Below are 17266 nucleotides of genomic sequence, written 5' to 3' on the forward strand. Positions count from 1 at the left end.
ATCCCTTAAAAAAAAGTATCTTATATAGGCTTTGTTCCTTTTGCCAATTTATATAAAGAAAAAGTCAGTCATAGTATTAAGTGTATAATCTATGGTCATAGTCATAAATTAATTTTATATTCTGGTCGTCATAGTTTTGCCTGAGTTTCTCGGAAAACGACTGTACTGTATGCAGTTAAAGTCTAATTTTCCTTTAAGCCTTTCTTGTTTAATTTCATTTGTTTTTATTTTCGACATTAAGCCATTGGAATAGTGATTATATTTGGATATTTAAGCAATTGTCATTGCTAGAATATGTCAGAGCAGTTGAGAGGTTGTGTGTCGGTTTACTTTTTGGATTTTTTGTCGTTTCTAAATTAAAGTTAAAAACAGTTCTACTAACTATTAAAAATTATGAGATAAATTGTGTGCTTATTTTCTATATGTGAATCGAATTCATATTTATAAATAAGGATAAATTTTAATTAAAGTTACAATAATTAATTGTACTTATAAGCCCAAAACAGTTAACGTACAATAATGAATAACGAAGGAAACAAGGATATGGCTCATCGTCAACACGTAAAATATTTCATGAGATTTTTGAATATTTTGCCTTCGTCTCTATCATCACACGATACTACAAGGTAAGCTTTTAAAGTTGAAAAATTGAAAGTTGATTCCTGTGTTTTTAATTACCGAAATATTCACCTTGGCTGCAAAACTTTCACATTTCGAACGACTGATTACCGGTTTTATTTGAGATTACTTATTTTCATTAGATCGTATCAAAAAAATATTCCATAACATATATTACCACTCAAGATTTTATAAAATTGTTAGTGTAAATAAAAGCTCAATATATAACAACAAAAAAAAAACAATGTATGACTTCAACCAGAAAATTAATAACTTAATTTTCAATTTCCATTCTCTAAATAAAAATTACTATCAACAATCCAATGTTTTTAATTGGAAATCAATTAAGCTTACCCCATTCAAATAGCTGAAGAAGTTTTTTGTTATGATATTTTTTTCCAAATTTTAAACTCACCTGTAGAATTGCAAAAATATCACTTAACCCAAATTGCCTTTCACCTCTCGATATAATAATAGTTTATTTTATTTTGAGATAAAATTACATGGTAAAATAGCATACTGGAGCCATCCTTTTAACAGGAAAGACTGCTTGTGTCTCGAAACATATATCTTTGATACAGTCTGGTACAATTATCAATACTGTAAAATTGGCACTGGATGTAGGATGTAACATGAGCCTGTAAGAATGTTTACCATCATGATTATTTCAGCTGCCAAATAGTCATGGATTCTGGTTCGAACAGTTCTTCAGCTGTATTTAGCAAATATTTAGACTTCATGTCTCTAAATGACAGCATTTATGTGTCATGTTTACCAGAACTGAACTACATAACAACACTATTAATGTAGGTACTTAAACTTTTTTCTGTACATGGTTTCTTGTGTAGGAATTTTATTTTTAGAACAAGCTTACCTTTTATTGACCTCTGTTTCCATTGTTACCAGCTATCTGTTTATCTTGTTTACATGTTATCTTAAATTAGGGTAGTGTAAAATAATAGTATATTTATATTATGAGTGAGTTTATATTATGAGCATATTTATAAATGGTCTATGTTAATGTGGCAACAATGGATCTGCAATGTCCATCACAAATGCTCTAATCCACCAGGTTTGCAGTATTTTCCAATACCAACCATAGGCCAATAATACTTAAATAAATATATTAAATAAAATAAATATAAGCTTAAATAAAATATAAGCTTTATAAGTTAACAACTTTATGAGATTTCTATATTCTGAAATAAAAACCTACTATTATTGAAAATAATTATTTATTGAAAAGAAAATCTCTAATTTTGTGCATTTTTTTTCCTATCTTTTATTTAGTTCCATCTTATTTATAATTCTGAATATGAATGATTGGTAGAAAATTGTGTTGAAAAAAATTTTTTCTTCATTTCAGAGTTACAATAGCATATTTCTCTGTTGCCGGCCTGGATGTCTTAGGATCCATATCAGCAATATCTCTTGATCTGAGATCCAGGATTATTGAATGGTTGTATAGGCTTCAAGTACATCCTGATAAGGAAAGTAAGTGATTTATTCATTTTAATTTTCTAAAATCAATTCTAAAATTCATACAATTTATGACAAGTTTAGTGTTTTCAAGAAGTTTTATTGTACAACAGGATGTTTGAAGTGTTAGGTGAAACCTAAAAGTATTTATAGTAAGGAGATTGTCTTAATTTGATTTTGGTGCAGATGCAAAATTTTCTATAAATAAATCATGTATCAAATTGTACACAATCAAAATTTTTCACATTTTTGTGTTAATATCTTTCAATGATTGCTTTGTTGAATTCATTGCCTTATATATAAATGAGGTTGTAACAGGAGGGGAGGTCGCGAGTCTCGTTGTTTTGTTGACCGCGGGAACTCCCCTACTTTGACCGGGTTCTGACCCCGAGCGGAGATTAGACGTCAGGTGTAAGAGTATAAGGGGAGTCGCTTCGTGCGGTAGGGTCCTAAAAATATCCTTGGGCCCGCGGTCTGCTCCCAACATCTGCATGCCGTCAAGTCCTGCATACCCTGCTTGGGGCAACCCTAGGCGCGGATACCTCCTAAGAGGTTCGGCCCCCTACTTGAAAAACAAAGGTTGTCTTGTGATTCCGCATGGGTAGGTAGCATAAACCTTTCCTATTACTGCCTCCAAGCAGGTTGAAAGTTGTGTCAGTCATTGTATTAAAGAACTGTGACTTACAATGTTTGACTCAAGGTTTGACTCGCGGCATTTACGTTGTTGATGTCTCTGGACTCTGATAACTATTTAAAAGGTGAGCTGTGAGGTCGCTCACCCGTACAAACAAAAAAAAACTTATGAGTGTGGATGGCCTGGCTAATACGAGTATTAGACAATTTATATTACCTAAACTCAATTTATTTATTTCCTGTTTGAAATAGTTAGAATCGTAAAGTTTCCATCCATTTTATATGATTTTAATGTCTAATTTCGATACATTTAGGCGCACGAAAAAAAATAAAGCCAACGTATTTTCAAATTCCACCATTTACAAACTCGCACATAACATTATAATACGTGCAATAAAACACATTAGGCATCATAAATAAAGCTTTATTAACGTGTTTATCAAGTTTATTTGAACAGTCTTCCGTTTTTGTTCTTTTAAATATACATAATATGTAGATAGTAAATATTGTATTCCACGTGGAAAAATCTGATTAATCAATATCACTTTAGTTATTTCTTTATGTCGTAGGTTTGCTGGGAGTGCTCTATGTTTGTACTACGGTACTGATTTTTTGTCTCTACCTAGTCGTTGTAGGTTAAGGGGATATTCCGACTATTCAAGAACCGGTATGTGAGCTCACGGGCTCAATCTGAGAGAATTGCTAACACTGGCCCTAGATAGCAGTGCTTCGCTGAATCTTCCATGGGATCGGAATCGCAACCCACTACGAAGATCCGGCGACAAACTCATTGGGTTAAGCGGTACTGCTTATTTGCGTAGAGAAGTGATTACGTATTGTTGTTTGAAGATTACAGTGGCTGCTATTAAAGTGCAATCAAGTTTTATATCTGTAGTCTCAAAATGTCGCGTAGTGTTTATATTACTATGCTTACGGCAACAGCTTGAACCTTGTTTGATCGCGATTTCAAACGATTGTTGCACTCACTGGCCACAGCTTTCATTTTATTTATTTATTGCTTAGATGGGTGGACGAGCTCACAGCCCACCTGGTATTAAGTGGTTACTGGAGCCTGGAGCCCATAGACATCTACAACGTAAATGTGCCGTCCATCTTGAGATATAAGGTCTCAAGGTCTAAGGTCTCAAGTATAGTTACAACGGCTGCCCTACCCTTCAAACCGAAACGCATTACTGCTTCACGGCAGAAATGGGCAGGGTGGTGGTACCTACCCGCGCGGACTCACAAGAGGTCCTATCACCAGTAATATTGAAGATCATATATGTTGAATGGTACGGTCGTGTTGGAATTATTATTTCGATTATTGTAATCTTAATCAAAAATAAAAACACTAAGTCCGATTATGTTCGTAAAAAGCGATCTCACTCAGAGAACTGGTAATGGAAAAACAATAATTTCAGAACGAAGCGGTATTATGTAATGACTACGTTTTTGTATGATAAACGTAAAATCAATTAGTTATATCATGAAATAAATATGCATATTATATGAACCTAATTTATTTTGTTAGGTTTGAATTCAGTTAGCGCGGTGGTTAGTGTGGTATGGACATGCGATGCGTAGAGAGAAGATGCATGTGACTAGGAGATGTATGGAAATGGTAGTGCAAGGTAGAGGGGGAAGAGGTCGACCGATGAAGACATGGATGGAGTGTGTGAATGACTATATTATTATGAGAGAGAGAGGAGTGTTGAGATGACGGCTGATAGAAGAGAATGAAAGAGAAAAATTAGCCGTGCGGACCCCACCTAGTGGAATAAGGTGGAGAAAAAGAAGAAGAGGTTTGAATTCAGTTAGTCGCAATTGACAAATCAATTAAAAAGAAACCGGTTTAATTGTCAAATTGTTAGTCGATTTTGCTATGCAACCAAATTGTTTTATTATCACTTTTAATTTAAAAGGACGGTGGTGATTGTCGTCCCAATCCTTAAATGTATTTTTGTTTACAATTTATTTTCGAATAGAGCGTACTTATCGAAATTCTATTTAGTTTTATAATCAACTAGCGACCCGCCCTCGCTTCGCTTCGGAAACATTAAAACACACATGAAACAAAAAAATAAAAATAATAAAAAAATGAAAAAAAAAGTAGCCTATGTTCATCAGGGACAATGTCGGCTTCTAATGGAAAAATAATTTTTCAAATCGGTCCAGTAGTTTCGGAGCCTATTCGAAACAAACAAACAAACAAATCTTTCCTCTTTATAATATTATAAGTATAGACTAGCGACCCGCCCTCGCTTCGCTTCGGAAACATTAAAACACACATGAAACCAAAAAAAAAAATCAGGGACAATGTCGGCTTCTAATGGAAAAAGAATTTTTCAAATCGGTCCAGTAGTTTCGGAGCCTATTCGAAACAAACAAACAAACAAATCTTTCCTCTTTATAATATTATTAGTATAGATTTGTTCTTGCAATTTTTACTTAGTTACGTAAATTCGTCACGGATATGTACATAAATATATTATGTATCCAGGGAGTGCCATGTACATAAAATACTTCGGTTTGTTGATTTTGTGATTAGACATAGGCTAAATATTAGGAGAGCTGTCATTTAGTCTGCTTATTTAAGCATGTTTTTTTTTATTGCTTAGATGGGTGGACGAGCTCACAGCCCACCTGGTGTTAAGTGGTTACCGTAGACCATAGACATCTACAACGTAAATGCGCCACCCACCTTGAGATATCAGTTTTAAGGTCTCAGTATAGTTAATAGTTACAACAGTTGCTCCACCCTTCAAGCCGAAACGCATTACTGCTTCACGGCAGAAATAGGCGGGGTGGTGGTACCTACCCGTGCGGACTCACTAGAGCACCACTTTTCACTGGTGGTAGGACCTCTTGTGAGTCCGCACGGATAGATACCACCTCCCTGCCTATTTCAGCCGTGAAGCAGTAATGCGTTTCGGTTTGAAGGGTGGGGCAGCCGTTGTAACTATACTAAGATCTTAGAACTTATATCTCAAGATGCGTGGCGCATTAAGTTGTAGATGTCTATGGGCTCCAGTAACCACATAACACCAAGTGGGCTGTGTGAGCTCGTCCACTCATCTAAGCAATAAAAAAAAAAATAGAGGTCCCACCACCAGTCAGAAATGTTAAAAAGATATATAGTTTTTATCACATGTTTAATAGAATATTAAATTTAATATGAAATTCATATTCCTTACCGAACATACTTGCATCAAGCGGAATTCCTATCTAGGCTAATTCTCAAGCAGTTTCTGACAACAATGCCATGAGTAATGTCAATATACAGATTGTTGACCGTAAAGACGAAACATTATGTATGTACGTCTTTTATATGTGATTTTTCTTGTTCTTTGTTTCCCAGTTTGTTAATACAGAAACTTTATAATAACAAAGTACCAGAAAATATTTATAACGCTGCGCGAATATACGTTAAACTTAGTTAGAATTGCACCTCTTAATTTACGTAAGCATCTGATTAAATATTTACGTTACCGAATGAATGCCTGGTAGGTTATCTTGCAGAATTTACTCAGTACATTGGAACTTATTACAGTTGATTGAAATTCTGAATAGTCAAAGTTAAACGTCTTACAAGTTTTGTTTTGTTATTATTAAGTGGTTACTGGAGTCCATAGTCTTTAACGACGTAAATGCTGCCACCCACCTTGGGACATGAGTTCCAAGTCTCCGTTTTTATGGTACAACGGCTGCCCCATCCTTCGAATCGAAACGTATTACTGCTTCACGGCTGAAATAGGCAGCGGGGTGGTACCTTACCGTGCGCGCTCACAAGACGCCCTACCACGACGACCACCTGTAAAAGCGGCCGCCGCGAGCTAGGATTTTTATGTGTATCTACCGCAAATGCTAACTAAGTACACCGAGATATTACGTATTTTATTTTCTTAAAAACTGACCTGAATAGTCTGGTCATTAGCAAACACCCAATCTAAGACCCAGCAGCTTCTTTCATTGGGGAAGTTGAATACTCCGCTTTGTTACAACTAGCTCAGATCAGGAACGCGACTTTTTGTCATCATGTTTCTCTTCATTGTAATGACAACACATGGAACGAGAACGTAAAACCCTTTGCCGGTTCCATAAACAATATTGAACACATCTAAAGCAGCCAATCTAAGACCCAGCAGCTTCTTTGATTGGGGAAGTTGAATACTCCGCTTTGTTAGAACTAGCATAGATCAGCAGCGCGACTTTTTGTTATCACGTTTCTCTTCATTGTAATGACAACACATAGAACGAGAACGTAAAACCCTTTGCCGGTTCCATAAACAATATTTAACAGATCTAAAGCAGCTACATACAGATGGCCGATTGAAATCTTAAACCCTGCCCCCACCCCCTCACAATTAGCGGCCCTCTCTGACAAGCTTAAGTTGCAGAAATATAGCATCGTTTTCCGCGATCCATGCTGTCGGCAGACAGGACCTATAAATATGATCAGGGAGGGCGTTGCTCCCCTCATGCGGGTTAAACCTCAAGCGTGTACTCTGCCTTGCCTCCGTCTCAACCACTATAACGCCACTGTCTTCTTCAACGAAATCTTTTGAGCCTTACAGCACTTAGGGTAGATAATTACGGAGATGTAAGTGTTTTTAGAAGTTCTAACGATTTACAGCGGGCGACATGTCACTATGCGGCTTCCAAGGCTCCTCAACGATAAACATAAGACTGGATCCGGATAACAATCAATTTCGATGCGGCCATCTAGCGATGACGTACACTGGTCTGTGCATACTGCTGGCGTTGGGCGATGACCTGTCGAGAATCAACAGAACAGCCTTAATTCAAGGTAAGTTGATTGTTTGTTGTAGGGATTATCTAAGTTATCTCTAGACATATTTTCGTGTGTTTTTCTGTTCTTTTTTATACCGGTGGTATTATAATGCGTGCCTGTTTTTTCACTACCTATTTGCTGGTAGCTTAGAGTCTCCTAGAGAGAGTCCAGTTACGCCCGGATTGATAGGTGAGCTTACGGGCTCAACCTGCGATAATTTACCAACACTAGCCCTAGCAAGAGCAGTGCTTCGCAGAATCTACCACCGGATCGGATTCGTGACCCATTGAGAAGATCCGGCGAAAAACTCACTGGGCTGTGTCTATGGGTTAGGTTGCCTTGGTAGAAGGTTGAATTGAAGTACTGGTGGTAGGACCTATTGTGAGTCCGCGCGGGTAGGTACCACCACCCTGCCTATTTCTGCCACGGCCGAACGCATTACTGCTTCACGAAGCAGTAGGTAGCGGTTTGAAGGGTGGGGCAGTCGTTGTAACTATACTTGAGACCTTAGAACTTATATTTCAAGGTGATGGCGCATTTACGTTGTGGATGTCTATGGGCTCCATCCATCCATCTTAGCAGAAAAAAAACAAAAAAAAACAGTCATGCATTCCGAAAGATAGAACAGCCGTTGTATTATACAATGCAATTGAGATTTGGATCAAGGTTGATGGTGGCATTCACATTGCTATGTTTCGATAATCACTTACTGACTGACCCTGTGGTGCGTTAGTTAGCGCCCTTGACTGCTCGGCCGAGGGTCGTCAGTTCGATTCCTACTTCGGGCAAACATTCGTGGGATAAACAGGTCTTTTTGCTTTTTTTGGCTCTTTGTTTGAATGTTTATTATATATGTACATAATATGCATAGTATATAATATTTAAACGTATATAAGTATATCAGTCTCTGATGCCCATTGTACATGGAACCCTAGTTTAGGGCCACATGACCGGGTTCGACTTATTCCCGGTTATTATTATTACTTAATACCATGTGAGTCGTGAGCTTATCTGGTGACTTACTAGGTGACTAAATGAATCACATGTTCTCATTATCCGAATAACTTAAGTATAACACGAGGAACATGTTGACCTTGACCTTAAAATTATGTGGTGATTAAATAAACACGTTTATACTCCTAATTTATCTATATATCTATCTATATATGTATATATAAAAATGAATTGCTATTCGTTAGTCTCGCTAAAACTCGAGAACGGCTGGACCGATTTGATTAATTTTGGTCTTGAATTATTTGTGGAAGTCCAGAGAAGGTTTTAAAGGTAGATAAATATGAAAATTCTCGGAATTAAATAAAAATAACAATTTTGTTTTCCCTTTGACGTGTTGTCCCCCGTCGTCCCTCGTCGGACGGATTCCTTTTGTTTGTTTTAAGTTCATTTTAAACAAAAGTTTAGGTCTTTTATTTATCGATTGAAGCACTACGAAGTCTGCCGGGACAGCTAGTTTATTTATAAATGAGTGAGAACCTATGACCATACTTTAAATTCTCCATAATAAATACTTAAAAATTTGCTATAATAATTTAAGTCTGTCTTAACGTCAACCTTACGTCGCCTCACGGAGTAGTTTATCTGAGAATTTCATTATTACCGATTAAGGTACGAACCTCTCAAATAAATTGTTCTAGACAAAGATATAATTTCATTTATTTACGACAATTTGAATAACTATAACTGATGTCTTAGAGGTCCCACAGTAGTCGAAATTGGAATTGTAAGTTTGTACACTATTATGATCACAAATTTCGCCAAGGCTACAGTATAAAAAAATATTAATAAAGACAAACAATATCTAATATATAAAATTCTCGTGTCACAGTTTTCGTTGCCATACTCCTCCGAAACGGCTCGACCGATTTTCGTGAATCTTAGCGTGCATATCGGTCAGGGTTGAGAATCGAACAACATCTATTTTTCATCCCCCTAAATGTTAAGGGTGGTCCACCCCTAAATTTTATTTGTTATTTTTTAGACGAAAATTTTTGTTTTTATTTTTTTATGATACAACATACAAAAATACATACAACCCTAAATTTTCACCCTTCTACGATCAACCCTTATTTTTTATTTGCTAATTAAAAACTTTAAATTTTTTTGCGAGAATTTTGTTTTCATTTTGTCATGACGTAGAATAAAAAAATTCATATTACTCTGAAATTTTCACCCCTCTACGATCAACCCCTATTTTTATTTGTTAATTATAAACTTTAATTTTTTTGGCAAGATTTTCATTTTTATTTTTATTTTTATTTTGTCATGAATTAAAATAAAAAATCTGATGTTACTCTCAATTTTTCATCCCTCTATGATCAACCCCTATTTTTTATTTGTTAATTATAAACTTTAATTTTTTTGGCAAGTTTTTTATTTTGTTTTGTCATGACTTAAAATAAAAAAAATCATATTACTCTCAATTTTCACTCTTATACGATCAACCCCTATTTTTCCATCCCGATTAATATTTTTTTTATTCTATGCACAGATCCGCAATAAGGTTGCAAGATGGCAATCAAATATTATAATTGTAGTACGATAAATTCTTATTCAGAGTTTATAATTTCAAGTTCCTTTAATTATGATTTTTTTTAAATTGAATTTGATCTCCCGCCCTCGCCGGTCAACTACTGATCAACTATCAATCGATCAGCTATCCCCGCCAGGTGTCACCACTCATCCAGCAAACATCACGTAGTAGGGATGAGAACGAAGCCGGTCTCCTGTCTTACTTACTCACTATACATCATAGATTATACACTTAACATATTTGAGAGCTATACAATACTATACATTTTTCAGCCATGTTTTATTGGTTTTATTATTGTATCAATAGTATGTTCAGTAGGTCTGAGAATCGGCTACTATCTATTTTTCATACCCCTAAGTGAAAAGGGTGGTCTACCCCAAACATTTATTCTTTCTTTTTATTTTTTGGATATTTTTTTTGTTTATAATGAGGTATTATGTGGTTAAGTGAGGTTTTTTTTTTCTCAGTAGAATTTCCCTAGAAATCTTATTTAAGGCAACACAACGTTTGCCGGGTCAGCTAGTTTAATCTATAATATTCTCAATTTGACTACAGACGTCAAGAACAAAAGTTTGACAATAAATAGTATGCATGCGTGTGTGCGTCAAATACTTGGTATGTAGTGTGTGTAATGTTTTCTTTATTGATTTAATGTATCTTTTATGCATTCTTTAAAAAAATATTAGCATTGTGCACTTCTTCTCTATATTCTCTATATGTGTACAAAATTTCATACTCCTCCGTCCGCGCAATTTTCGCAAAAAGGGATACAAAGTTTTTGCTTCACGTATTAATATATAGATGTCTAAATAACAGGGCGGCGATTGTTTGAGGTGTCGCAAAATTTGCCTTCGTCGAAATTGATTAGTATTTGTGTTCCGCTTTGGATGAGTCGTTTACGCGTTGGGGTTTTGGGGTCGGTAATAATACTATTGTTTCTAATTCCTAATTCGAATACTAACGATAGCGAGGAGTTATATTGCAAGACCGCACAGGTTGTTGCCAAATCAATTTCTGCCATTAAATAGAAGGTTACGGTTTGGGTATAGTTAGTTATTCGAATGCAGTTGAGGATTCCATCGCATGCTCCAACGTGAACGCCACGCCTTACACGAAATCACGTCCATAGGCTCCGGTAACACTCATATCGAAGTCTATAAGCTTGAGTTTTTTAATTTGTATTTTTATTGCACTTGTAGGCAGACGAGCATACTGCTGACGAACGTAAAAACAATTTATACAGCAACTAAATTAGTATTTAAAGCAGTAATGTATGACAAGTTATATAATTAAACAGTTGCACCTCCCACGTGATATTTTCAAAATCTGTTTAGGCTACCCACGCTAATAAGCCCGAGGGGTTATCATAGCTCCATCGGACGGGTAGGTGAGCTCACGGGCTCAAGCTGGCGAATTTGCTAACACTAGCCCTAGCAAAGGCAGTAGCTGAATCTACCGCCGGCTCGAAATCGCGACCCACGGGGACCGATCCGTGCTTCTAAATATTCTAGTCTAGTCAAATTTCGAAATCGGTGACGGCATTCAACCGGCTGAGCCAAGCCGTTGCCTATCGTAAATTCTTTCGTTAGAATAGCGTTATTTTATTCAGCATAAAAGTTCCGCGAAGTATCCACGCTGTTCTGCTTGAAGCCCTCATATCTCAAGACTTGGTGAATACTCAACAACGGATCGAGGGATTGATTGTCCGCTTACACATCGACGCCTATCGAAGAAATACAACCGACGTCTCATTTCAATTGTTTTCATTAGTGAACCTCGGGACGTCAACAACGATAGCATAGTTGGAATTGTTTAATTCACAACAAGCACGACGCGATAAGACTCGAGAAACTCGGAGAGCGTTCGATTACTCATAAATAAACAAACAGACGTTGCATGTTTTTTTTTTTTTTATATTGAACTGCGTCCGTTCTTGACGATAAGAGCATCCTTGACTGAATGTCGTCGTGTCACGTCGATGTGAATATATGTGTGTGACGTCATAGTACTTTAACACGGAGTCTTATTATATTAAAAAAAAGTGGGATTGATGGATGGATGATAATAGAATTGGTTTTAACGTTAACTCCAATTTGAATGCAATTGGAACAGCTTCCATTCGTTTGCCGCTAAGGGCGATCTTCCAACTCCCTACAAATTCAAGTTAACTTTTACGTGATCGAGAACGTTAAAAAACTCGCACTAATTACACTGGTCGAGGATTTTTTTTAATTTTGTTGCTTAGATGGGTGGACGAGCTCACAGCCCATCTGGTGTTAAGTGGTTACTGGAGCCCATAGTCATCTACAACGTAAATGCACCACCCACCTTGAGATATAAGTTCTAAGGTCTCAGTATAGTTATAACGGCTGCCTCGCCCTTCAAACCGAACCGCATTACTGCTCCACGGCAGAAATAGGCAGGGTGGTGGTACCTACCCGCGCGGACCCACAAAAGGTCCTACCACCAGTCCACAACGTAAATGCGCCACCCACCTTGAGATATAAGTTCTAAAGTCTCAGTATAGTTACAACGGCTGCCCCGCCCTTCAAACCGAACCGCATTACTGCTTCACGGCAGAAATAGGCAGGGTGGTGGTACCTACCAAGAGGTCTTACCACCGGAAAATACAAAAAAAGGAAGTTAAGTTAGCCGAAATGTGTTGCAGGCGTGAAAGCATTGCAGACGGACGAAGGGAACTTCTCGGCAACCCTGTCGGGCTGCGAGTCGGACATGCGGTTCGTGTATTGCGCCGCGTGTATCAGTTACATATTGAACGATTGGTCCGGCTTCGATATAGAGAAGGCCACAGATTACGTCATTAAATCTATAGTGAGTATGGTTTTATTTATAAGAGGCACAGTCTGATCATTTTTTTTTAAGGGATTTTATGACCCGGTAACTAAGACCTTTAAGTCATGTCTTATTTTAATATATATTCTTATTTTTATGAATAATGATAATATGCAGTGGAATGAAATGAAATGAAGACGATTAATTTGAGACATTAATCAACTGGGATGAAATTAAATGAAATGAGATGACATGATGTGGGATAAAATATAATCTCAGTAAAATAGTGGTCATTTACTGAGATTTTTTCAGTGGACTTTTTGGAGGATCCCGAGAAGTTATGTCTGGCGGCTTGGTTTCATTTTCCCGAATTTTTGCACTTTTACAGATATTAAACAGTTAATAAACCACCGTTATTACACATTTAAGCCTGGAGAAACACTAAATAGACAAAATAAAACAAATCACACAACTTCATTTCTCGCGTTCCCGCCAAAAAGTCACAGTCTGATCATGGTTATGCACGCGATTTAAAGTTGTGAAAAAAAAAAAACGATTCATTTTGGAGAAGAAAACAGGGATACGAAATGCTTATTTATGAATACAGCAGACCTTTTATTATTTTTAGCCTTTTTTTTTTTAAATTCTTATGACAAGTGTTTTTTCGCATGGCAATTTAAAATGTTTCGTACTACGGAGGGTTGTCAATAATATCATACTTCTAAACAGACGTCACCACATTCAAAGCTGCTCTCAGATTACGCTATACTATAGTGCTATATAGTATACCAGCGTATATACTTAGTCAATAATATAAAGTACAGTACAGTTTGAACGTGTCCATAACAATGTATGGTGTGCGATATTGTTGTGCTGTGAGCTATATACTGTATGCTATTATATTATAGCGTAGTCTGAAAGCGGCCTAAGGAAAACTGATGTTATAATCTAAAAGCAGCAGACATTTTATTATTTTCAGTTTTTTATTTGTTTCTATGACGAGAGTTTTTCCGCGTGGCAATTTAAAATGATTCGTACGCAGGGTTGTCAATCATATCGTACTTCTAACAGACGTCATCACATTTAAAGAAAACTGATGCTACATTCTAAAATAACTGTAACTTTATTTTCAGGGCTACGACTATGGCATTGCTCAATGTCCCGAGCTAGAATCCCACGGTGGTACGACGTTTTGTGCACTGGCAACACTAGCGCTAACCGACCAATTGGACAAGCTATCCGAAGCGCAGATCGACGGTCTGAAGCGTTGGTTGGTTTACCGGCAAATCGACGGTTTTCAGGGGAGACCGAATAAGCCGGTCGACACATGCTACAGTTTCTGGGTGGGCGCCTCGTTGAAGATACTGAACGCTTTACAGCTGACGAACTACGGCAGCAATAGGAGGTACGTGTACGAGACGCAGGATATGGTCGTGGGGGGTTTCTCGAAATGGCCGGACACGTGCACGGACCCCATGCACACGTATTTGGGCCTGTCCGGTTTGAGTTTGATAGGCGAGAACGGTCTTTTGGAGATAGAACCAAGATTGAACATAACGAAACGGGCCTACGAACATTTGAAGTGTCTGCACGAACAGTGGGTGTCGTAGCTCGCGTTATCAAATCGCAAATAAACTGTATTGAATCTAGGGATTTGTTCTCTGATGAAACTTTTTTTTGTTACCAGTTGTCCTTTTATTAGTCACATATTATTAGCATGAATGATAAGCTAGGTTTATATTCGTTTAAATATCAATATAATTCATCAAAATTACAATAGACAATTTGACTTTAGTAACAAAGCAATTAAATAAGTTGCTATAAGAAATGTTAATCAAAAATCTTTTCGTATATTAAATCAATAAATGAATTCTAACTCCTAAATGACGTCACAGATTGCTAAACGTTTCGTGTTAATCTATGGTTAGCGTGGACGTTTAGCCACGAATGAGACTTTTTGGCGGGAACGCGAGGAGTGAAGTTGTGTGATTTGTTTTATTTTGTCTATTTAGTGTTTCTTCAGGTTTAAATGTGTAATAATGGTGGTTTATTAACTGTTTAATATATGTGAAAGTGCACAAATGTGGGAAAATGAAACAAAGCTGCTGGACGTAACTTCTCGGGTTCCTCCAAAAAGTCCACTGAAAAAATCGCAGTAAATGACCACCATTTTACTGCGATTATATTTCATCCCATATCATCTCATTTCATTAAATTTCATCCCAGTTGATTAATGTCTCAAATTAATCATCTTCATTTCATTTCACTCCATATTATCATTTTTCATAAAATTAAGAAAATAAAGTAAAATAAGACATGACTTAAAGGTCTTAGTTACCAGGTCATAAAATCTCTTAAAAAAAATTTAGCCACGAATGACGTCACACGCAGCGAAGTTACGATGCGTTCAGAAGCGTTTTTTAATGTAGCATCCCTAATGTTGCCTATTTGTATGGGAAGAACATTCATGAGGGTCACTATTTAGAAATTACAAACTCATTTGATATATTCGCCCAAAGAGACTTGTACATTAATTATGTGTACAATCATTGTAACCGTTGGCAATTTAAATTCATACATCTGAAGAATTTTTGACGTCATCATTGAATGTTAAAAGAATTTGTTGAAGTTGTGTTAATCATTGTAAAATCAATAATATAATTGTGTATGTACTCTAGGAAGTATCAAATTGTTTATGTTAGTTTGAAATACTCGAATTTCTTTGTGGGAGATTTATCACCAGTTTGTGTTTAAATGTCTAGATAGTGTCAATATAAAAACCACGTCATTAGGTTTAAGTTTCCTAATAAATTATCCAATCCAAATTAATTTAAAACTATTTATTAAATTATTTTAGTTTTAATGTAATGCATTTTTGTGTAGTAAAATTACGATAAAACTTTATCAGACGTTAGAATTCTATATGAGCGAAGCTGGTGTCCTGAAGTTCTACCACCATCGCCGTCACTATGCTATGAATGAAATGGAATGCGTTTATTTCAGGCAATTTAAGCCCATAAAATTTCACATACAATTACATAATATTTAAATCAAAATACCATAAAATTATAAATTATTAGAATTATTAAAAATAAAAATCAAATCAAATCCTACCCTATCATACCACTATCTCTACCAAAACCACAACCACACACCAGCATTATCATCAACAACTACCACTACGCCCACTATTAGTACTTCCCGAATGTTCGACAGCACTATTCGTATCCTCCTTCCTGAATTCTCCTCCCCCTAATCCGTATCTCGAGTATCGATATCGATTTATTACAAATATTTAAGTATATATCACCGATATATCGGTACCGTATCCGTATCCCTTAACTAGAGTATGCCCGACTGCAAATGAGTCGTCTATTATCAAAGGTGGCAATCTGTGCATTTGGACAAAAAAATGTTATTGATATGTCAATACAGATTGATTTGAATATAATAGTCTCCTTCAAAGAATACGGTTCAAAACCTGCATTAAATAAAGGTTAATACTTAACCTGTTATTTATCTAAGATGTCGTTCAGAAGAGTTTTGTGACTGCCAATGGAATACAAAGTCAATAATTCGTTTTTCTGATTTACCAATGATTGTCCAAAAGTCACATTGCCGGCTTTGATAATAGTCGATTCAAATGTGAGTTGATAAATTAAATGCTTCAAATAAAAAATTGCTTAGTACTTAATTTTTAATGAATTAATATAATAGGTGCTAAATTTTAGTTCGTAAGTACTTTACAATGTTACGCGCAACGATTTTTATGCCTAAGGTGTATATTTACTTAAATTATAACATTAGTTAGTAATAAATCGCATCGTGCCATTGTAATATGCCTTAATCCCTGTATATAAAACTTATTTTTTATGAATTAACAAGAAAAGCTGTATTGTAACATTGAAAGTTTTTTTTTAAAATGAATTTGACAAATTTTTGTCCCACAAAAACGGTTGGGATTAAGGCGTTTGTAGTTAGTTGTTTTATGAAATTGCACAGATATTATTACACTTATTTGTAATATTGAAAATTTAGTTATTGTAACGAATGCGTGATGGACACAAATGTTGTTTTTTTTTTTTTAATTTATACTTGCTACAGATCAATTGATATTTTTAATAAATAAATATTGTTTTTGAACGAATTTGCGTGTTTTATTGACGCTCGACAAGTGGTTCTGACAGTTTAATATTTTTGTTTGAATTTTTTGTGTTTGTTTTCCGGCATGCCGTATTGGTATACCATTATGGTCGTATTTGGGCAAATGTTTGATGTATTCGCAATTCTTTGAATGCTCTTACAGTCGGCAAAGTTCAAGGCTGACCCGATCTTTAGTGGTTTCCGGACCCAATAGAAAATGAATATGTGAATACCTTGAGGCATGAGGTCAGAGTCTCAAC

The 17266-nt window shown here is 36.1% G+C and overlaps 1 protein-coding gene across 1 annotated transcript; it reads left to right on the forward strand.

The window, feature by feature from the left end:
• The first annotated feature begins 71 nt into the window (after positions 1-71).
• betaggt-I (geranylgeranyl transferase type-1 subunit beta) lies at positions 72-17010 on the forward strand. The gene is made up of 5 exons (XM_028187782.2): positions 72-626; positions 1985-2112; positions 7364-7537; positions 12739-12902; positions 13997-17010. The coding sequence occupies exons 1-5, from the start codon at positions 520-522 to the stop codon at positions 14471-14473; spliced, it is 1050 nt and encodes a 349-aa protein (XP_028043583.2). The 5' UTR covers positions 72-519; the 3' UTR covers positions 14474-17010.
• The last annotated feature ends 256 nt before the right edge of the window (positions 17011-17266 follow it).

Source organism: Bombyx mandarina, chromosome 21 (assembly GCF_030267445.1).
Source record: "Bombyx mandarina strain Sakado chromosome 21, ASM3026744v2".
Taxonomy (NCBI): Eukaryota; Metazoa; Arthropoda; class Insecta; order Lepidoptera; family Bombycidae; genus Bombyx; species Bombyx mandarina.

Excerpts from the sequence above, each read along its gene's own strand:
- betaggt-I (XM_028187782.2), top strand. The coding sequence starts at position 520 with ATGAATAACGAAGGAAACAAGGATATGGCTCATCGTCAACACGTAAAA. Across the intron at positions 2,113-7,363 it reads AGTACATCCTGATAAGGAAA|CGGGCGACATGTCACTATGC; the intron begins GTAAGTGATTTA and ends AACGATTTACAG. Across the intron at positions 12,903-13,996 it reads ATTACGTCATTAAATCTATA|GGCTACGACTATGGCATTGC; the intron begins GTGAGTATGGTT and ends CTTTATTTTCAG.